The sequence below is a fragment of the Ptiloglossa arizonensis genome, chromosome 9 (genome assembly GCF_051014685.1).
Source record: "Ptiloglossa arizonensis isolate GNS036 chromosome 9, iyPtiAriz1_principal, whole genome shotgun sequence".
In the NCBI taxonomy this organism is placed as follows: domain Eukaryota; kingdom Metazoa; phylum Arthropoda; class Insecta; order Hymenoptera; family Colletidae; genus Ptiloglossa; species Ptiloglossa arizonensis.
The window spans coordinates 18,954,828-18,975,274 of NC_135056.1; the positions used below are offsets into that span (position 1 = coordinate 18,954,828).

The 20,447-nt window shown below is 42.8% G+C and overlaps 4 protein-coding genes and 2 long non-coding RNA genes across 7 annotated transcripts; 3 read left to right on the plus strand and 3 right to left on the minus strand.

Moving 5' to 3' along the window:
• Nucleotides 1-52: 52 nt before the first annotated feature.
• LOC143151768 (uncharacterized) lies at nt 53-1,263 on the minus strand. Its single transcript, XR_012993422.1, has 2 exons — nt 822-1,263; nt 53-717 (listed from the first exon to the last, which is right to left on the minus strand). It is a non-coding gene; the product is annotated as an uncharacterized LOC143151768 (long non-coding RNA).
• Nucleotides 206-2,366, plus strand: Wbl (endoplasmic reticulum protein 29-like protein wbl). Of its 2 annotated transcripts, XM_076321218.1 has the most exons (4): nt 212-330; nt 517-675; nt 1,260-1,658; nt 1,738-2,366. In XM_076321218.1, exons 2-4 carry the CDS (start codon nt 577-579, stop codon nt 1,972-1,974), a joined length of 735 nt encoding a protein of 244 aa, XP_076177333.1. In that variant the 5' UTR covers nt 212-330; nt 517-576; the 3' UTR covers nt 1,975-2,366. The 2 variants fall into 2 exon arrangements, with proteins under 2 accessions (XP_076177332.1, XP_076177333.1); XM_076321217.1 differs by having other exon boundaries at nt 206-675; nt 1,738-2,365.
• Nucleotides 1,711-4,221, minus strand: LOC143151765 (ran-specific GTPase-activating protein). The gene is made up of 4 exons (XM_076321216.1): nt 3,989-4,221; nt 3,499-3,656; nt 3,132-3,418; nt 1,711-3,045 (listed from the first exon to the last, which is right to left on the minus strand). Exons 1-4 carry the CDS (start codon nt 4,001-4,003, stop codon nt 2,729-2,731), a joined length of 777 nt encoding a protein of 258 aa, XP_076177331.1. The 5' UTR covers nt 4,004-4,221; the 3' UTR covers nt 1,711-2,728.
• A 353-nt stretch (nt 4,222-4,574) lies between these two features.
• Nucleotides 4,575-8,722, plus strand: LOC143151764 (serine/threonine-protein phosphatase PP1-gamma catalytic subunit A). The gene is made up of 5 exons (XM_076321215.1): nt 4,575-4,841; nt 5,582-5,713; nt 5,866-6,096; nt 6,193-6,521; nt 6,825-8,722. Exons 1-5 carry the CDS (start codon nt 4,787-4,789, stop codon nt 7,062-7,064), a joined length of 987 nt encoding a protein of 328 aa, XP_076177330.1. The 5' UTR covers nt 4,575-4,786; the 3' UTR covers nt 7,065-8,722.
• Nucleotides 8,723-9,515: 793 nt separating this feature from the next.
• LOC143151763 (T-box transcription factor TBX1) lies at nt 9,516-16,715 on the plus strand. The gene is made up of 4 exons (XM_076321214.1): nt 9,516-10,434; nt 10,651-10,988; nt 11,258-11,509; nt 15,088-16,715. Exons 1-4 carry the CDS (start codon nt 10,302-10,304, stop codon nt 15,592-15,594), a joined length of 1,230 nt encoding a protein of 409 aa, XP_076177329.1. The 5' UTR covers nt 9,516-10,301; the 3' UTR covers nt 15,595-16,715.
• On the minus strand, nt 15,980-19,342 carry LOC143151767 (uncharacterized). The gene is made up of 2 exons (XR_012993421.1): nt 17,889-19,342; nt 15,980-17,812 (listed from the first exon to the last, which is right to left on the minus strand). It is a non-coding gene; the product is annotated as an uncharacterized LOC143151767 (long non-coding RNA).
• Nucleotides 19,343-20,447: the final 1,105 nt, after the last annotated feature.

Below are 20,447 nucleotides of genomic sequence, written 5' to 3' on the forward strand. Positions count from 1 at the left end.
ACCAATAGACGTAAATACTTTCAATTTTTGTAATGAATTTTTTTTTTACAATATACAATTTTTATTTACAATACAACAATAAATGTGCAACTATGTTTCTTCTACGACTATACGTAGTTACCACAAACGAGCTTCCTGCACTTGCGCGGTTCAACAGCCTGATATTACGCCAGCGACAGGCACGCGTCCTGTAACGCGCGCTTTCGTGTCGTGTCCCTCTCTGATTCGACGCCGCCAAAGCGCCGCGTCGCGTCTACTTCATCTGTCTACTTCATCGAGCCGTATTCGTGCCGAGCGCGAGAGGTTAGTTACGAGCGACAATCGAAAGAGGTGCGTAGATTATTACGCCCTAACTCTCTTACGTAGCAAAATATCGCTTCCCCTGCTTGTAGCTGCATTTACAAATAATTGAACCACAACCTCATCAAGGCGTACGCTTACACCTAATCCATATCGCGCACCAAACGTCACCAAAGGAAACGAACAGCATTTACGTACTTCTCTCATTCAAATTAGATTCTTTTCGACGAGTGAACGAGCACTCGAAAAATTCCATAGTTTCTCGTCAGTTGTAACATGCTTCCATCGATCACAGTAATTCTTCTTGCTATCGGAATCGCCGTTGCCGAGGACTGCAAAGGATGCGTTTCACTGGACTCATATTCCTTCGACAAGGTATCTCTGCTTTCTCATATTTTCATTTCATCACAAATGCAGCTTTTATTCATGAAATTGTATTCGTTTATGTGAAATCGTAAACAATTCTTTCATTTGGAATATATAGGGACAATAATTCGTTAAATAATTCAATAGTTACTCACTTTGTTTTCTTTGTGTCGACGACCAGATAGTCCGTTGCCATGATTACAGGACGCTTAATCGTGTCACTGATATGATTTTAATATAGAATACAAAAATTTGTATGCATACGTACGAGTAACGTAATGTAACAACGAATATAAAATTTTTCCTAATTGTTCGTTACTTGAATAAATGCAAACGAATTAAACAAATTTGGTGTCACCAACAAGAAACATTTATTCTTTGACATAGTACTATCGACGCACGTATGAATAATTACGCAAATTCATTGTGGTCGTACTCTGCAGTATGTTTGCAAAATGTATTTATTGATACCTAAAAAATAGTAATTAATATCGAAAAATATTACACATTCTATATCGAGACGTTATGCACAATCCGAACCGATGATGAAAGTGGTCAGCCGCAACGAATAAAATATTTATAATGCAATATAGGTAATTCCAAAATTCAAAGCCGCGGTAGTGAAGTTTGATGTGGCATATCCGTATGGAGAGAAACACGAGCAATACTCGGAAATGGCAGCAACGACGAAGGATACTCACGATTTGTTGGTAGCCGAAGTCAAAGTGAAAGATTATGGCAATAAAGACAATTCCGACCTTGCCGCTCGTTATAAAATAAAATCCGAATCATTTCCCGCGGTTCTTCTTTTTTTACAAGGAAAAACAGAACCAATTCCATTCATCGCGGATAAAGTAACTGATTTCACCGCGGACAATATCAAGCGATTTGTTAAAACAAAATCGAATGTATATTTTGGTCTACCCGGTTGCGTGGAACAATTGGACAGACTTGCAATGGAATTCAAGTCCGGTGGAGAAAAAGAGAGGAAGGTAACGTTTTCACGATTAAATGACACAATTTATAAAATTATTAAAAAGCACATGGATATAACGATCCTTTATTTCATAGGAAATTTTAAACAAAGCTAAAGTCTTTAAGGAAACTTTACCTGACGCGCAACGCGCTGCAGCCAAAGTTTATGTTAAAACTATGGAAAGAATATTAGAAAAGGGAGATGTATTTGTTCAAACAGAACAAACGAGAATAGAGGGTATTTTGAAAAGAAAACTGTCCAATGAAAAGAAACGCACAATGGAAGAGAAACGCAACATCCTCCATTCGTTCTTGTACAAAAACGAACTGTGAAGAAATTTCAACATAATAAGATCATACAAACTGTGTCATATGTGCTTCTACAAAAATAGCATCGCATTAACAATTCAACATCCTCGAAGATTTTAATTGCGATATTTTACAGTTATTTTTCACAATATAAAACAGCAATACAAGAGACAAGAATGTCATTTGCGTTTACTTGAAACATTCCAATATTCCTGTAATTTATATAACTGTGAAAAAATTGAACAAAACGGTTAAAAAATATAAAATATTATAAAATGAAAGCATTTTCAGATTTTTGAAAATGAAATGCAACCGTAAATAATTACATTTTGATATTAATTATTTCAAGTTTCATACCGAAACAGGAACATATATGTAATATATCCACTGTCTATTTATAAGAAAATATATTTAAAGGAAATCTAATAAGATTGTTAGTCGAATAAATTCCCGCACATTCGAAATTAGATAGCTGATCTGTTTATTAATTTCTTAATTTTGTTTAATTTAAAATTTTTTCTTTTCCACCAATTTTTTATAGTATAAATGCTAAAACATTCTTCATTAGAAAATCACAGATAACGTACAACGTTCGTATAAATATTATCTTATTCATAAATTGAAAGTTTATTTCGCCTGTCTATTAACGTTATTGCTAAAAAATTTTCCTACGTTACGTTCGATGCTCAAATACTTAAGCATATGCATGCGTGTGTTTACGTCGGAATGTGCATTTATAATTAACACCTCTGTTTTACCAAGATACAGTCCTTTACTTCTATCCTTCTACATTCTTAATCTGTAATTGTTCGAGTCCCTTGGATACTCTATCCATACTATCTTCTTTTTTTATTTGTTTCAATGATCCTTCCACTTTTTCAATATCATTATTTTCAATCTTTAAACTTCCTCCTCCCACCTGTTTTTTTGCTTGTTCTTCGTTGTCGGTACTTTCACTATAACTTACATCACTAGAAGGTTCACTGTCACTCTCAATGTGTTTTTCTATCATGTTATCTTTCCCAACATATATTTCACATTCAGAGCCAACTATCTTCTTTGCTTTTTCAAATGCTTCTTTCCAAACCGATGCGTCTTTAACAAATACAGGTATTAATAAAGCATAATTGAGATTGTTAATTTTTGCTATTTCTATTTCTTAATGTTAATAATATACTTACTTTCAGCATTTGCAAACCGTATAGCGAGCAACTCTGGTTTAAGCTGTTCATCTGCATAATCTGCGAGTACACTCCATACCCACGCTCTATCGCTACCACAGTTTGGCTTTAATTCCATCCAAGGAGTTACAAAATGATTAGCACAAATTTTAAACGTTTTGTCTCTGCGCATTACGACTCTCACTGTATTTTTTATTTTGTGTCTTAGCAATTTCACTTCTCCTGTTCCACGCTCTTTCCATTCAGCAGGATTATTGGACGAATCGTAACGGTATAATTTTGCTCTCCTACGAATGAAATACATACATAAAAAATAACTATAGATATGTAAAATATAAATCCATGATTCTTAATAGCGTAAATTTACATTCTTATCATTTCAATTTCATCCTCTTCGTTGTTAGATACTTCTATTAACGGTAGGGAAATAATTGGCTCAAAATGTATATCATTTTCATTGGTATCTTCTTCGTTGTCTTGAGTTTCGCAATTAACGGCTTTTGGGTCAACGTGATCTCCATTTAACTAGAATGTGGAACAATCATATTCTAATATGTATATTTGTTTGAATAAAACGCTGAAAAAAAACTTTAATTTATCAGTTTTCGTAAAAGTGTTTAAAATTGTTAAAAGCATATGTGTGAATACATCAATTGTTTTTGTGATATTTGAAGAAAGTGAAGTACACTTTAAATTAAACAAAAATGCTGCATTGATATATCGTGCTTTGTTTCTTAACGGACGCGACAATATAACCTATAGCGTCATTTTGAAATTTTTAAGCAAATAATGATAATCGTTTTTTAATAACGTATCGAATAACATTGATGTACGATTGTAGAAAAAAATATATTTACCACATTTTCTGGCATTTTGTACGAGTTGCGTAAAAGAAGTTCCCCGATCAATTACTAAATACCGCCAACTCCGACCTGTTTGATAGCAACCGTGATTTGCACGTAGGACTCCATGATAATTCGTAGATGTGTGTTTCAAATGGTAACTATTTAGTAATACCGATTCCTGTTGGATGAAAATTACGCGCCAACAAATTTTAAAATAAACGTCAATTAAATTGAATCCTTTTAAAAATATAGTGTCTTCTAATTTATTCAAAAAGATAAGATAAAAATATATGTTAATTATACAAGATTCAGTTGCAGTTTAAATATCATTTTTCATTTGACAAAAAATTTCCCTATTCCGTAGAAGCAACAAGTTTGTGATTCTATTTTTATTTCTAGCCTCTTTCAAATTTAGTCAAAGTACCAATTCACTTTTAAAATAAATAAACTGAGCCCTTCATTGAATACTATTATGTAGTTATATGTAATCGAGACATTCGAATGAGTAATTCGAAGTCGTGGTGACTTTATAGTTTCTAACATGCCCCCTCTTTGTAAACGTTGCACGGAGCATGCTCAATAAATCGACCGCTCGAACTCTATCGAGCAGGAAAGAGCACGCGTTCGGAAAGGGGGTAAAAGGGAGTGGAGTGCGCGGTTGTCCGGGCGGCCATTGCGGGTACATTGTCCGAAACCGCGAATGCAATTGAGTGCTGTGTGCCACGCGAGTGAAATCCAAGAAAATCAAAGGTCATCCCCAAAAGAAGGTGCTCCGTGTGAAGCCCGGGACGCGCACAAAACCCCGGCCCGATGGCTGAATCCGACAAACTGAATATTGACAACATCATAGCTCGGCTCTTAGAAGGTAAAGCTACTGTGCCCTGTTTGCCCTCTTTGAGGGGGGGTATCGTGAGACGAAACTGTTGTCCGCCGCGTCACCCTTTGTTACGCTTCCTCCATGCTCGTGTTTTGTTACAACTCGGACGAACTCAAACGAACATAGCTCCTACCAAATATATTGTGTCTTAACTTTTATTTTTTCTCCTTCTCCTTTTTCTCCTCCTTCCTACTCTGCCTCTGTTTTCTTTGATCGATTACGCAACTCTCTTTAAATACGACCGATCTTAAATACTCTAAACGAGTCGTTGACGATCGTTTGTTTACGCGAAGCTAGATTGACAGTGCGTAAATGAAGTCGCATCTGGGGCGAGGCTCGTATCCGTGCTTCTAACGATTGCCACTGCATTATACATGGTAACTTTAATGCCGCTCTCACTGTCCTGTATCGTTTACTCTTTAAATTCATTTAAATGGACTGATGGATGAAACATTCGCTTAATGATATACTTTAGAATATTTAACTACATTACCGCTATGCAACGAATACGACTTCCCGCTAAAAACAATAATGCAAACATGGGATAAATACATTAAAAGTAAAAATTATGCCCTTTTAGTAAATATCTATGTTTTATAGAAATGTTACTATTCATGTAAACCGTATCGATATGTGGTGTTTAAATTCTAGCATTTATTCATAATTAACTAATACAGTTTGGCTAAGCTATAATTATATATACAAATTGAGGTAATTTAATCTTCTAGTGCGAGGAGCCAGGCCAGGGAAAAATGTACAGTTGACAGAAGGAGAAATAAGAGGGCTCTGCCTAAAGTCGCGTGAAATTTTTTTATCACAACCTATTCTATTAGAGCTTGAGGCACCGCTTAAAATATGCGGTAAGTTACTAAAAATTATTTTTGTACAATTTCTTTCCATTACGTATGCAATCGTATAATTGAGAATTATTATCTACAAGTTAGAACAAAAATATTCTAAAACTTTAAAGAAACTGTCAATCAAAAACAAAATATGTGTTTCTTTTTTTAAGGTGATATACATGGGCAATATTACGATTTATTGCGGCTATTCGAATACGGTGGATTTCCACCAGAGAGCAATTATCTTTTTCTAGGAGACTATGTCGATAGAGGGAAACAGTCTTTAGAGACAATTTGTCTCCTTCTTGCCTATAAAATCAAATATCCTGAGAACTTTTTTTTACTCCGTGGAAATCATGAATGTGCATCTATTAACAGGATATATGGATTTTATGACGAATGTAAGGAATTTTATTCAAACATAGCAAATTATTCTTATTTCACTTCCGGATCTTGTAAATATTATATATTAAAATTGCTGCCTTTGCTTCGTATAGGTAAACGTCGATACAATATTAAACTATGGAAAACATTTACGGATTGTTTCAATTGTTTACCTGTTGCTGCCATAGTTGATGAAAAAATATTTTGTTGTCACGGAGGCCTCAGTCCTGATCTCCAAAGCATGGAACAGATCAGACGTATTATGCGACCAACAGATGTACCTGATCAAGGTTTATTATGCGATTTATTATGGTCAGATCCTGACAAAGACACAATGGGTTGGGGAGAAAACGATCGTGGTGTATCGTTTACATTTGGAGCTGAAGTGGTTGCCAAATTTTTACATAAGCACGACTTTGACCTCATATGTCGTGCCCATCAGGTATGTATGTCACGATATATGCAGTATCGTTAAATTTAGCACATTATTCGTTTATCATTTTGCATTACGTATGTAACTGTTCTTATGGGATTTATGAATCGTCGGAAGATGGTCAAGTTGCTATTTGTATTTAATATTATTAACGGGCACGAAAATATCAAATATAATTTCCAAATTGTAATCTTTGTAAAGCACGTGCGCAAGTTGCATTTAATTCCGGACGACCTGTTCGTACAAATTAATTAAACGATACGCATATCAATTAGTGAAAAGTATTCAAAAGAAAGTTTATCAAAATTTCAGGTGGTAGAAGATGGCTATGAATTCTTTGCGAAAAGGCAGTTAGTTACCCTATTCTCGGCGCCAAATTACTGTGGTGAATTCGACAATGCCGGAGCTATGATGTCTGTGGATGAAACTCTCATGTGCAGTTTCCAAATTCTAAAACCGGCTGATAAAAAAAAATTAACATATGGTGGCCTGAACGCAGGTAGACCAGTGACGCCTCCAAGAGGTGGAAATAACAAAAGCAAGAAGAAGTGAAATCCTTAGATTTGTTTTTCACCCCTCCCCTCTTATTTGAACACAATGCTTATAACTTCAAAACAACTCCCTCAAAACCCACCATCTTTTAAGACATTAAGTTTTTGTAAGAGAAAAGATGTTATTGTTATTATTTTTCCTAATATCGCTACTATTATTGTCAACTATTATCGTACTACATTCGAATTTGTATCGTGAATTTCGATAAGCCGTTTACAATGATACATTAAGTAAAGGAAAAATCCGGAGGGGCGTTGCTCGTTTACTAAAAGGGAAAAAGGACAAGTTCTTTGTTAATAGAACAGTTGAAAGTTAATGGAAAAACGAAAAAATGTAATTGAACGTGTGTCTATAAAAGAACGTTAACGACAAATTCGATTCCTCGTGGTTAGTTAAAAGTTCTCGACGGCTATTATGAGATTCTACGAGAATACGATATATCATGATAAACGGCAAGTAAAGTTAATATCATATTTGTTTCTGACTTTTCACTTTGATACATATTTTGTTCGATGTTTTTGTAACACAATTTGGTAATCGCGTAGACTCGGCTTCGTTATATTTCTGTAAATTGCACAAAATTTGTAAACATACAAATACAATTTTTTGAAAGAAAAAGTTTCTGTAGAACGTGCTCTTATAATTAAATTTCTATAAATTATAAAGAACACAATGTGTTAGTTGTTCAATGAAAATCGATCATTTTTTAAAGGGAAAGAAAAAAGACTTGTACATCTCACGTTTTATCTGTATCCCTGAGCGAGTTAAATACGCATAAAAAACGTCGATTACATAGCTTCTCTGGATTTTGCTCGACGTTATTGCGAACCTTAACTTTTAGGAGGGGTACGTAATAATAGAGTTAACATAAAAATAAGTTGTAAATGTGTAAAACGTGAGTAGCGAAATTACGCAAATATGCAATACACATACGACACAAAGAGCGAGAAACGCAAAAAGAAACCCCGATTTCTAAGGATTTCATCGTATGCATGATAATGGTCCTCCATATGGCCGGGATAATTTTATTAGTCTCATTAACATTTACACGCTACTATTAATTTTGTTCGTTCCTCCGACACGCTCTTCTTCATGCACCATGTAGATCGCAGATCCATTTTACGACGATATCGCCATAAATCGCATACGGAAGAAAATCGTTAAGCGCTGTTCAGTAAAAATCGGCGCTCCAACAAAAACAAACTCGCAACAAACATTGATCATGTTTGCCTCCCTTGTACTTGTACATTAATTTCTATTTTATAAATAAAACTCACAAAAAACATTCATCCATTCTTTTTTTGTTTTCGTTCATATTTAATAAGTATTATCGCGTCGTTCAACGCTTCGCAAGATATTCATTCAATACTGGTTTTTAATCGGATCGTAACGTTCGATCGTTAATCGAACATTTTCATCGACATCTCGTATATACATATATACCTGAGAAGCCACTGGTACTATTGATAATGCTATTGCGAATAATATCGAACAATAAATTCGTAATCTTTAATTGTACAAATTTGTTCATTTTGAAATTGGAAATGTAACGACTTTGGAATAGATGTTTGTACTTGTAATATTCTTCTAGCTGAGGTGACTAAATGTATCGAAGGAATGAAGAAGTTTTTATTAATAAATAAAGTCGTTCCTCTGAATCGTTGTATTTTTCTTTTCGTTTTATCTTCGAAGCATGTACGATCTACGGCGATAGTATTGCATCGACTATGCAATTGGTATTGTTAACGATGGCAGCTCGAACAATACCTTGAATCGTTGAAAGAACGTAAGTCGGATAATCGATTGCCAATCGGTTACGGTTAATATTGTCACGTAATTGTAAATATTTTTCTTCGACGAACAAAGTAAAAAAAAAAAAAAACAAAGATAAACGTTGTTGTATTTAGGTGCGTAGGTAAGTGAGCGCAGGAAGATTCCTCACAGCCGCAAGAAGAGCGTCGAGAGGGGTAGTGGTTCGAAACGGTGTTCGTTTCCCCGCTCGAAGGAAATTAATTCCGATGATAGTCGCGGGTTATCGCGGTATCAACACCTCCTTTTAATCAATTAACCCCGGTGGTCTAGCGACGAGGTACACGAGACACGAGCCTCGTCCCTGAGAACGTATCACGCTACTCCCAAGTGTTTGTTCTCGTCCGAGAAGACTCCGCCTTTTGGCACGGGATCCAAAGGAAGAGGATGCAGTTAGCATCCCGTGAACCCAAGTTAGCCGAGCGTGGGTGTCCGCGTAGGAGGATCTTCGAGAAACCCCTCCTTCCTCGTGGAAACTTTCCCTTCCTCTCGATCCTCCTTCTCCACGTTTCTCGATCGGTTTACCTCGGGGAGAGGAAACCGACGGAAAGGAGAGGAGGAGATTCCCGTAAAAAGAGAGAGGGAGGGAGGGAATACATCGGAGAATGATGTCCCGATGATAAGCCACGAGGTGTAGTCGACTCGGGGGAGTTCTTTCTGATTCATCCGATGTCGCGTTCACGCCGCGACGACTTTAAGCCCTTGTCAGCGTCCGGATCTCGAGGTGAAGACAAGTCCTGTTGACGAGAGGTGTGAGAGCCCGTCGACGATGTCGAGCATCCTCTGATAGTCGCCCAGGATCTCGAATCTCGCTGATTGCTTCGAACCGCTTAACGACCGGCCACGAAAGATAAGCGTCCCTGCGGACTCGGTCGCGGATTTCTTTTTACTTCCGTTTCATCGTCGACAACGGTGTGCCCCGGTTTCCACGTGCCATCATCCACCGATTGTTTCCTACGGACCGGTTCTTCGACAAGAGGGAAACGGAACTGTAAACAAAAGTAATAGCTACAAGTGCGAAGCGGTGCCCGCGCGTTATTTCGCAATTCGTTACGGTGACTGTGATCGAGGCGCGAGATCGATCGAAACCTTCCGAGAAATCCGTGTGTAAATTCTTAACGCGAAATATGCGCGAAACATTGAAATAATAATCGGAACGTCGCGTCCCGTGCGCGTCGACGATTTGGTTCGCAAGACGACAGAGAGGCTCGACGTTCGAAAAACGCATTACGGGATCGAATCGCATCGCTTCGACGAAAGATCGATCAAATCCACGTGCAGTTTCAGTTTAAATTGTGCTACGGAGTGAACGGGAACCAGTGCCCCGAGTTGCGATCGCATCGTTTACGCGAACGGTAACGGATCGGTTGATATTGCGCGAAGGGAAGTGGAACTTCGGTCGTCGATGCGGTCGGAAAATCAGTGACGATGCAACAACAACACGAGCCACGGCACGACATCACCAACGATTGCTGTTATCAGCAATGGGCCCCGCATCATCAGACTCACCACTCGGTTCAACCAATGACGAGCGTTCCATCCCCTATGCAACAGATGGAAGGTACGGCTTCTTCGCGTTTCGATCGGAGAATTTTTCTTTCCGACGACCGAAACAACGAACAATTCACGTCACTTTACGTGTCGGGAGACTTCTCGTTTGCGTTTCGCGACTCGTACGCGCGCGGTCTCGTCGATTCTTCTCGCGGAATCGCGCGCGTTCACGGTTCTATTCGAATCCTCAAGAAACCGTGTAAACGTCGTTTAATTATCGTTTCAGCGTGTTTGCAGACTGCGGGAAGGGTGAAACGATCCCGTAGTCCGAACTTACCGAAAACCTCCGTAACTCCGCGCGTCGCTAATTCGTCGATTTCCTCGACGACTCCCACAGAATCTCGCAACGACAGCAACAACAACAATCGTCATTACGGGGACCACCATCCCAGGGAGAACGGGGCGAGTTTAACGGAAGAAGTCGGTTCGAAGAGGCCTCTTCATTCGGCTCTGGTTGGTGCCGGCGCCGCACTCGAGGCGAAACCACTCTGGGAAGAGTTCCATCAATTAGGGACGGAAATGATCGTCACCAAAGCCGGGAGAAGAATGTTCCCTACCTTCCAGGTCATTACTGCGTCCGTCACTTTCGAAATTTGTACACCCATCCCTTCGTCTGGATACCGTCTACCCCCCAAGTTGTTTACAAACGAACGACGAGAAACGTTCTCGACTAGTATCCGAATACGCGTTACGGTCATCTCGAATCGGTGTTTCGTTCGATCGTTGTCACGATATGAAAATCACGGTACCAAACGGGAACGTTTCCGTGGTATTTCGAGGTGCTCGATAAGTCGTCCAATTCTCAATGGAATGGAATTCTGTTTAATTCGCAGTGTCGGTTCTTCGGGCTGGACCCCAATACGGATTACCTGCTGGTGATGGACTTCGTGCCCTGCGACGACAAGAGGTATCGCTACGCTTTTCATAGTAGCGCTTGGGTAGTCGCGGGTCGCGCGGATCCTGTCTCACCCCCGAGGATTCACGTGCACCCCGACAGTCCTGCGAACGGTGCCCATTGGATGAAGCAACCGGTCTCGTTCGACAAATTGAAGCTGACGAACAATCAACTGGACGACAACGGACACGTAAGCGATCATCGAATGTTCGACGATATCCTCGAGAGTATACTAAAATTTCCAAACGATCGACGAGAATAAAGGGGATACCGGAGTAGTTCGGCGCGAAACCGCGGAGAACGAGTTCGGTAACGTAATTCGTTCCGAATGCGGCCCAAAGGAGAAACACCTACGCGATAAAGTAAAAGCGAGGGATGCACGGAAGAGAGAACCGTCTCGGCGTCGCGACGCGTCGCGTCGGTGTCGCGTTCCACGTGTTTGTCGTTTACGGACGAGTTCCCCTTAATTGACCTGAGATACGAGCCCCTATCTTCCGCGAGAAATTATAAGACCGCGAGAGACGCGCGGTAACGTTTTTACGGGACGATTCGTACGTCTACCCGTGGGACGTCCCGTCGATTTTTTTATTTTTTATTCCTTTCTTCTACCGCGAACCGTTTCACTTGTCCGCGTAACGAGATTCCGCGCGGCTCGCTCCGATCAACGCGGGCGGAGAACATCGCGCGTTTTACGCTCGAAAAACCGTCGGCCGTTGAGCGGTGCACCGACAAAGCACGACCATGAGGCATGGTTCCATTAGAAACTATTATCGTCGTACGAGTAATTAGTAGCAATAATTGTTTTAACACGTTACGTTCTTCGGATTTATGCCCCGTTGACGGACGAAAGTTAATCGCGCACCAGTAAATGACTACTTCGCCCACTGTACTTTCCAACTTCGGAACATTCTCGCGACGGATCGCAACTTCGCGTTCCAAGTGAGACGTTAATCTCCCGAGCGGAAAAATCGAAGCGTTTTTCATCCCCCGTTCGCTGATCGATAACGCTTGCTCTCGTGTTACCTTCCGTCGCGTTGCCGCGTAATTTTCGAACTCGATTTACCGGCAAGATATCTCGACGATCGTATCGAAGAGACTTTCCCTATCGTTCGCTCTCGTGTTTCACGAAACGAGCACACTCCCGGTTTGTGTACTCTTCGGATCTTCTCTTGTCCGCGCCTTATTAATCCTGCTCTCCTGTCGCCAAGAGAGGAGAACGGCAATAGAAGCTACACTGCACGCCTAACGCAAGTAACGTAAACACGTGTAATATAAACGAAGAGGCTGGAAGCCTGGGAAAGACCGGGCCGATGCCACGGACGACGTGTTTACGGTATTCGAAAGAATTACCAGCACGAAAGAATTCCTCGCTTTGGTGGTGGCCGCTTGGAGAATTATAAATGGCGGGCCGAACGATACAGCGATACGAAAGGGTTCCGAAAGCGTAACCGTGGATCGTTGCTTCGTTGCACAAAGTAACTACTCGACAAGAATCTCGAGGTATTCGCCGAACGAACGATACTCCGATGGAAGAACGCGCGAATACGAGCGACGAAAGGGTACCCTTCGAGCGATCGTCTTTCGATATCGCGTATGAAAAATAGATTCGTTTTAAGGGGCAATTTGTTACGCTCTACTTCGCGCGTCGAACCTCGAGAACCTCTCGATTCCGTTTCTCTTCATTGTGTCCTAATGCACCTGCGGTTGCGCCAAAAATAATCCGTCCCTATGTATCCGTGCCAAATTCAGCTGTGTCAGGCACCATTGCAAATCAAGCGGTTCGGCGGTGAGACGTATTGGCATACCGATTAATGCTTCGAATTTGCTTCGATCGGGTCGCGTTGAGACGGGTCAGATATCATCGGGTCTATCGGTCAGTCGTGAATCAAAGGGGGTACGGGCGTGCGGTCCCTCCTGACGTTGCAACCCGTTCTCCGGGACAATGTCGCGATTCCTTTTCCCAGGATTGATATTCATCTGGTTGGTCTTGGTCTTGATATATCTGTTTCAAAATCTGTACAACCACGTTCTGGTTCGACGTGTCGTCGATTATTGTAAACGGGGATCGGCCACCGTTGCCGATAAACTCGGTCAATGACTCGTCCGTTTCGATGCAAGGACCGCGAAAGCGAGGCGAATCGAATTACCGGTACGGTGTTGTTTAAACATTTTTATTTCATCGTTCCACGATATCCGTGTTTCGGTTTGACTTTCACGCGTCGATCGCTCGCTCCGTTCGTGGACGTCGGGCGCGTAAACGTTTCGTCGTCGAGCGAGCGAGCGAATTTTCCCGACGAATGCTCGCGGCTCGTGCGCCCGCGGTTCCAAACAGACGGACTCCGTGGCCTTTGGCTCGCGTTCCGTTCGAAGATTTATCGCTTTACGCGCGGAAAGAATTTTGACTCGTGGTTGTCGGACCCTTCTTTCACGTGCCATCGAGCAGTTTGTTCCTTTAATTGCGCTTGGAGAGAAATGCCACCGGGTTTTGTAAAAAATCCATCGGGTCGGAACGCCCGAAACGCTCTCGACGATATTCCAGTTTCTCTTAATTGGGGGAGGGGGCCCATTCGTGGCGCGCGGTGTGCGTCGTCTGTCTCCTTGAATGGGAAACGCGACGAAAATTCGATACCTCGTTCGTTGAATTTCGTTCGAGAAAGCAACGCCAAAGGCCGTCGGTCGGTAGAGCCGGCAAGAAAAGAGGGCGGATAGCAGTGGGCGGGGGTGAGAAGGGGGATGGGTGAAAGAAAATCGCGCGTTCAAAGATTCTGTTCGACCGTGTCGGAAGGCCACACACGCACGCACACCTACACATACATATACGCGCGCACGCGTGCTTTCTGCTCTGCGAGGAGATGACTCTTCTTCCTCCACACTCCCTCCTCTCTCCCCTGTGGTTCTGTTCTTTTCGTGTATCCAAAGAGACACATGCCCCGGCATATGCGCGTAGAAAAGTGTGTGCAAGAGGAAGGACGAGGGTGTCGGGTTGCCAGAGTGGGTCGGGGGTTAGTTTTTACACTAATTAGTCACCGAGTCTCTCGTGGCTGTCAAACATTGTGACCGCCCCCCTGCGGTGGCCCTTCCTTCGAGAAACAAGAAAGGTCCTCACGTGTGCCTTTTTTCTTTTGCATTTCCCTTTTCAACCCCACTCCTCCTTCTCCACCCTCGAGTTTCTCTACTCCTTGAGACCACCGTCGTCTTCCGATAACGATTACACCGGACGATCGTGGAAAAGTAACTCTATCCTTGCATTCCAAAATACAAACTCTCGTTCTCATCGGATTTACCGAAACGCGACAACTTCGCAGCTTCGCGCGAATCGGGTACGCGGGAACTCCAGTGTTACGAGAGGGGAAACTACCCTTCGATGTTTCGTTCCCTCGACGGTATCTCGAACGCTATTTGCAACACGGAGGACAGTTTTTTAAACAAATTCTCAGTGGTTTTTGCCAAGAAACGAACACAGTTCGTAAACGTAGGTAAACAAAATTAACGAAGAATCGTCCATCGAAGAAAAATCTCTCGAGTGCCAAAGTGATTCTCGTCGGTTTTGAAATTAACACGGTCCGTGAACGCAGGTAAACAAAATTAACGAGAACGTATTTCGAGGAAAAATCACTGTTATCGTCATAGTTCCCGACATTCGTCCACGGGTTTTCCGTTTCGCGCGCGAATCGTATTCAATTGTTCGTCGATGCTTCGCGAAAGTGTTTTTCGTTTCGAATCGACGACGGTGTGTACGATTGACCCGGTGCATTGTTCGCGTTTCAGATAATCTTGAATTCTATGCACCGGTATCAGCCACGATGCCACGTGGTGGTTGCACCCTCGCCGCCTGGTTCCGGTCCGGATCCCCGCACGGAGAACTTCAAGACCTTCACCTTCCCGGAGACGAGATTCACCGCGGTCACCGCTTACCAGAATCATCGCATCACCCAACTGAAGATCGCCAGCAATCCGTTCGCGAAAGGTTTCCGCGACTGCGAGTCGGACGAGTGCGACTCGGTCACGGTTTCCAGTATGCAGAATCCCGCGAAGAGGCCAGCCACCGGTAGTACCAGCGTTTTGTCATCGAGTTACGTAAACGCGATACCAACGGTGCAGATACCGGGCATCTCTAGCCAGGAACACCATCAATTTTACGGAGCTACCGCGGCAGGACCTTGGGCATATCCCGCGCATCACGGACAACCGACAGCGCACGTGAATTCCGTTCACTATCCCGCGCATCCTCATCATCCGCATCCTTCCGGGGCGTCGTTGTACGGGCCACGATAACTGAAACTCGGAACCTCGTCGCGGGAACTTTTCTGGACACTTCGGTGAACCGATTTTGCGAACGAGAATATCGAAAGTCTATGAAATATTTCGTAACGAGAGTTTGAAAAGGATATAGAAATTGTACGATCGCCGAAGTAATAAGAAAAAAAAAGAAAAAGAAACTCCGATCGGGTGGCAAAATCAGCGTGAAGTAAGTGTAGAAACGTGCGCGACACGATAAACGAGGTAAATTGTCGAATCGCGCGAGGAACGAGTGTCGCGAGTCGTGCCTTATCGGGAAAATAATTGCAGGGATCACGTTTTGTGAAAACAATACCAAAGATAGTGCCAACTTAAGTATAAGTTTGTAATATAAAGTAACTTAAATTATATTATTCCGTATCCAAAGTGTCCTTACATGGTAAGATAAGAAAGAGCGAATTGTATTAATTCGACGATAACGCGATCGATACATCCGCGATGACCTTTTCTCGATCGGTTCCCCCGTTACGCAAGATCCTCTCGGTGAATTGTCCACCGCCTTCGCAGCGTGTGCTATTTATTTAAAACGAAACGCTTATTATTAACGAATCGTTGTGCCTTGAAAATATATACCGAGGTACCTCTACCGGTGACATTTATCGAAGATACCTTCACGTGCGATCGTTTACCGGAGGATCTTGCAAAAAGGTAAAAGAGAATAAAATCTGCGCTCGGTACCGTCGGGGTTCGCGATGATCGAATCGCGCGATACAAATCGGTTGTTGGTGTCGTAGGTCCGTAGCACGACGGTCGAAAAAGAAAGTGCCTTTTGTAGGAGCAAAGTGCATCTATTTATACAGGGTGTCTGAAATGCCAAACGAGCCTAAAACGCTCTCGAGCCAAGTCGGGAAAGTAAACGCACCGTGACAACCCATGAGAGAGCTTGGTCGCTAAGTGCCTTAATAAATTATTCCCCAAGTATCGTGTGCCATTGTGTCTCGAAACTTTTTTCCCTTCGAATGTTACGCTCTTTCCTCGGGAATCCGCTAATATTAAGAAACTCGAGAACGCTTGCGTTACACAACGGTCCTGTACGTATTCGAGAGAAAAAAGTGAAGTGTACGAAATAAATGTCAACGTGATGTCGAGTAACTCGAGTTTAAGACCAATTTTTTACCGCTTCTCACGATATCCCTTTTCCCGTGTTTTACGTACGGCGAGGTTCGAACGCGTCTACGAACTACGAGGCTGTGGAGCTGTTCGACGGGAACCTCACGGAATGCGTACACCGAATCGTTGGAAAACGTTTCGATGTACCATTGGTCGGCGCGTGCGGTTGTTTAACACCGTTACTGTTAAAAACGACACACGCTAATGCCAACGAAGCGACGCAAAGCGACACGGAACTTCGAGCGTCTGACTCGACGCGACACGACGCTGTCGGTTTCCACGCATAGAAAAACGGATGGACCGACGTGTCTCGTGATTGATGGCCACGCGAGGAACCCGTTGTGTAAACATATTACAAACGTATCCTTAATGACCCTCGGTGAATATTTTCCCCCGTGCATCCACGAAACGTTTTGCAGTCGCTCGTGAGTGAGCTGCGCGCGATGTCGCAAACAACGGAAATAATAAAAAAGGAAACCTCCGGATCAAAGCGATTAAAATGACCGTTCTCGTTTAAATTAGATTTGCGCTTATTTCGGTCCGATCCGATGTCGTGAATCCCAACGCGAGTTCGAACAAAGCAAATAGTGAAACGGATGAACAATCGATGTTTCAAATTTTGAACAAATCGGTCGCAATAACGTTCACCCTGAGCTTGTCGCGGGGGAGGAGAGAAAAAGTTTCAACGATTGTCGTTGCTTTTTTTCGAGAAGGGGTGAAAAGAGGGAAGAGGTAAAAGAGAACGAGAAATCTCGTGTTTCGAGGGAACCGGTGTGAGCGCAGACTTTTCGTCTACAGAGAGACCGCGCTTATCGGTGACGCGTGACGGCGCCGGCAATAAAAAGCGACCGTCGGCCCTATCTTCGCTCATTCTTTCATCTTCCTCGTAGGTGCCAGCCCGACTCAGCCCTGTAGAAGTTAACCCTCGACAGGGTTAGGTGACCCCGCGCTGCTGGTGGCACTTCTGTTCGCGAGAACCAGCTGCCCTCAAAGGCCAATTCTCGAATGCACGGAGAGGCGTTTTCTCGATAAGTGGAACACCGACGCCGTAACTCCGCTTACGGTGTTCAATCGTTCAAATTCACTGTCGACAGAAATCATAAATGTTAAGAGATGTCCGAAACAAGTCCGAGTTAAAAGATTTTCAAGTGTTCCGATACCTTTGCGCGGTATTCGCTACGCGAGCTTATTGATGAGGCCCTACGTGGTTCGAGGACCTCCAAAGAAGCGTCTGGAATTTGTCAGTTTTCCGTCCTCCTATGCATTCTTTCGACCACCCAAAATTCGACCTTTCCTGGTACGAGACCCGAGAAAAAGTAGCGCTACTCCCGTCGTACAATCAACGGTAAGTAACGCGACTCGTTTCGTTCACACGGTATTAAACGACAAGTGAAATCGGAAGCAAGGTGAAATAAAATGATGGATGGCGTTCCAGGGTAGACAACCGCTTAATAAATCTCTCTAATTTTCCGGTAGTAGCTCGTTGGTCGCGGATCAAAGACCGACAAATGAATCGCTCGGTAGATGCAAGAAAAAAGGCCGAAGAGAGAAACGGAGGAAAAAGAAGGAAAGTGCATGCGAGCGTGCGTGCATCCGTAAACCGAAACATTTCGGGGAAGGTGGAGGGTGAGGTGTTGCGTTATCCCACGGGCCATGAATCCGTCATCGCTAGCTACCAGAGGAAATACCGCCGAGTATACGGTGCGACGACTGCTGGAGCTTTTATAGTTTTCACGCGGTTTCATACAACCAAACGGTTTTTGAACCTTCGAACCAGAACACCTTCCGTCTCCGCTCCTCTGTAATTTAGTCGCCGATTGAAACGGGGTACGTCCGTGCACCGAAGGAAAAAACGAAACGTTGTTCCGAACAACGTAGGTACACGTACGGGTGAACGATTTTACACGCGCGATTACTTTATCGAGTTCAACTTTACAAAACCATCGTGAGTTGACGAATAGTTTAATTGGTCGGTCGAGAAATGGAATTTCAGTAAGAAACAAATGAAACCGACGGATTACATGACCCGAAGAACGAGCAAATCGGGTTTCTAAATGCTAAACATCCGTTACAGCGAAACGGACTAGCTGCCATCTCGTAGCGTTGTCTAAAGAATTCCTAAACAGTTTGCTAACCCGAGCAGGAGAAACGAACGAAGCAGCTTTCCAGAATCGGTAACGTTTTTGTCAAAAAAGAAAACATTTGTTATTTCGAGAGACGGGGAGAGGCTTCCGTTTCGGTGCAAAGATCTCGAAAGAAGACGAGCGAGCGAGCAGATCTAGAGGGTCTCGTACGTCGGTGGCGCATACGACGAGCAGAAGTTCATATCCTGCGGTACCAGCCGCACGAATATGGCTGCAATGACAGATTTACAGATTCCAGCCATCGGGCTGGTCGCTTCTTCGGGATTCTTAAAGCGTACGTTCAACGAGCGAGATGTGCCTTGGATGGCCGGAGTGCGCGTCAAATCGCACCTCGACTGTTTATGCTTTACGTCCGCAACCTTCATCTCTGTCTACTTCTTAAACTTCTTCGTCGTCGTCGTCGTCGTCGTCGTCATCGTCGTCATCGTCCTCCTCTTCTACTGCTACTCGTGTCTTGCGTTTTATTTAAACGTCGAGTTGTCACGATATCTTCCCTCGAAGACACGTCCTTTGGTACAATTCTGAAAAATGTATACCATTTTGTGAATTCTCGCTTTTCGTTGAAACGAATATTCAAGATCGAACACGAAAACGGTGATATAAAACGCAACGTTTCCTTGAAACGAGTACTAAAATATGTATAGACGTGTTAGCGAACTGAAATGCTAAAAGGAGTCGTTCGTAGTAATACCAGGGAAATTGTAGGGCGACCAATATAATTTACTCCGTGAAGTAACGAGCATCGTCGTTATTCGTACTCCAGTCTTATTAGCAACAACAAAATGACCACGGGATAGCGCCTGTCGACTCATCCTCCTTAATTGCACGGCGACAGGTGACTTGGAACAAATATGATTTAAAATTGGATTGCATCGTAAATTTAACTTCGTGCCAAAATGGCAAATGTCCCTATTTTTCTCTTCCCTAGGTGCACGCTACTTCCTGGACCAGATCCATGATCCATCTTTACGATGCTGATTTCGTCGATGCTAACGATACATTTTCCTTCGATTCTTTGCACGTGGCTGCCACGCCGGTAAAAAATTTCGCGCGGCACGTAAATCCGATAATTTAATCGATTGTAAACGCGTATAGTAGAAAGAAGATGGAGAGAAAGACGGACATGTCTGTTAGCGCCACGAAAACTGTCCAAGCAAGCCAAGTATCCGAAGACAGACACTGACCGTGAACCACGAGACCTAAAAGAAGTTTACCTTATGTCGTAAATAGAGGGGACGAGACGGGATGGGACGTCTTTCTTGACTCCTCTTGCTCTCGGTGTCGGTTGACACTGCCACGTGCTCCGCGTAACGCAAACCTTCAAGAATTTCAATCTTTCGTCTAAATTTTACGTTAAATTTCACCTTATAACATTTATCTGCAGCGTTTGCTATATTCTCGTCAATGCCACGTGATCGTCTAAAATTTCCTCCATTGAATAATAACAACTATTAGCGATATAGGATTAACCTAGAATTTAGATTACCTTCAAATTCGGCGAATACTTCTGTTCAAGTTCATTGTATTGTTTTAAAGCTACCTGTTTCTTTACTCGTACCAAAGAATCACCGTTAA

What these genes read in the sequence shown, in the direction of transcription:
- LOC143151764 (XM_076321215.1), top strand. Translation starts at nt 4,787, where the DNA reads ATGGCTGAATCCGACAAACTGAATATTGACAACATCATAGCTCGGCTC. An exon ending in ATATGGATTTTATGACGAAT is followed by an intron (nt 6,097 to 6,192) that starts GTAAGGAATTTT and finishes TGCTTCGTATAG; the next exon opens with GTAAACGTCGATACAATATT. An exon ending in TCATATGTCGTGCCCATCAG is followed by an intron (nt 6,522 to 6,824) that starts GTATGTATGTCA and finishes TCAAAATTTCAG; the next exon opens with GTGGTAGAAGATGGCTATGA.
- Wbl (XM_076321217.1), top strand. Translation starts at nt 577, where the DNA reads ATGCTTCCATCGATCACAGTAATTCTTCTTGCTATCGGAATCGCCGTT. An exon ending in ACTCATATTCCTTCGACAAG is followed by an intron (nt 676 to 1,259) that starts GTATCTCTGCTT and finishes AATGCAATATAG; the next exon opens with GTAATTCCAAAATTCAAAGC. An exon ending in GTGGAGAAAAAGAGAGGAAG is followed by an intron (nt 1,659 to 1,737) that starts GTAACGTTTTCA and finishes TTTATTTCATAG; the next exon opens with GAAATTTTAAACAAAGCTAA.
- LOC143151763 (XM_076321214.1), top strand. Translation starts at nt 10,302, where the DNA reads ATGCAACAACAACACGAGCCACGGCACGACATCACCAACGATTGCTGT. An exon ending in GAATGTTCCCTACCTTCCAG is followed by an intron (nt 10,989 to 11,257) that starts GTCATTACTGCG and finishes TTTAATTCGCAG; the next exon opens with TGTCGGTTCTTCGGGCTGGA. An exon ending in AACTGGACGACAACGGACAC is followed by an intron (nt 11,510 to 15,087) that starts GTAAGCGATCAT and finishes TTCGCGTTTCAG; the next exon opens with ATAATCTTGAATTCTATGCA.
- LOC143151765 (XM_076321216.1), bottom strand. An exon ending in GAAATTGAAATGATAAGAAT is followed by an intron (nt 3,419 to 3,498) that starts GTAAATTTACGC and finishes TTTCATTCGTAG; the next exon opens with GAGAGCAAAATTATACCGTT. An exon ending in ACGGTTTGCAAATGCTGAAA is followed by an intron (nt 3,046 to 3,131) that starts GTAAGTATATTA and finishes TATTTGTTAAAG; the next exon opens with ACGCATCGGTTTGGAAAGAA.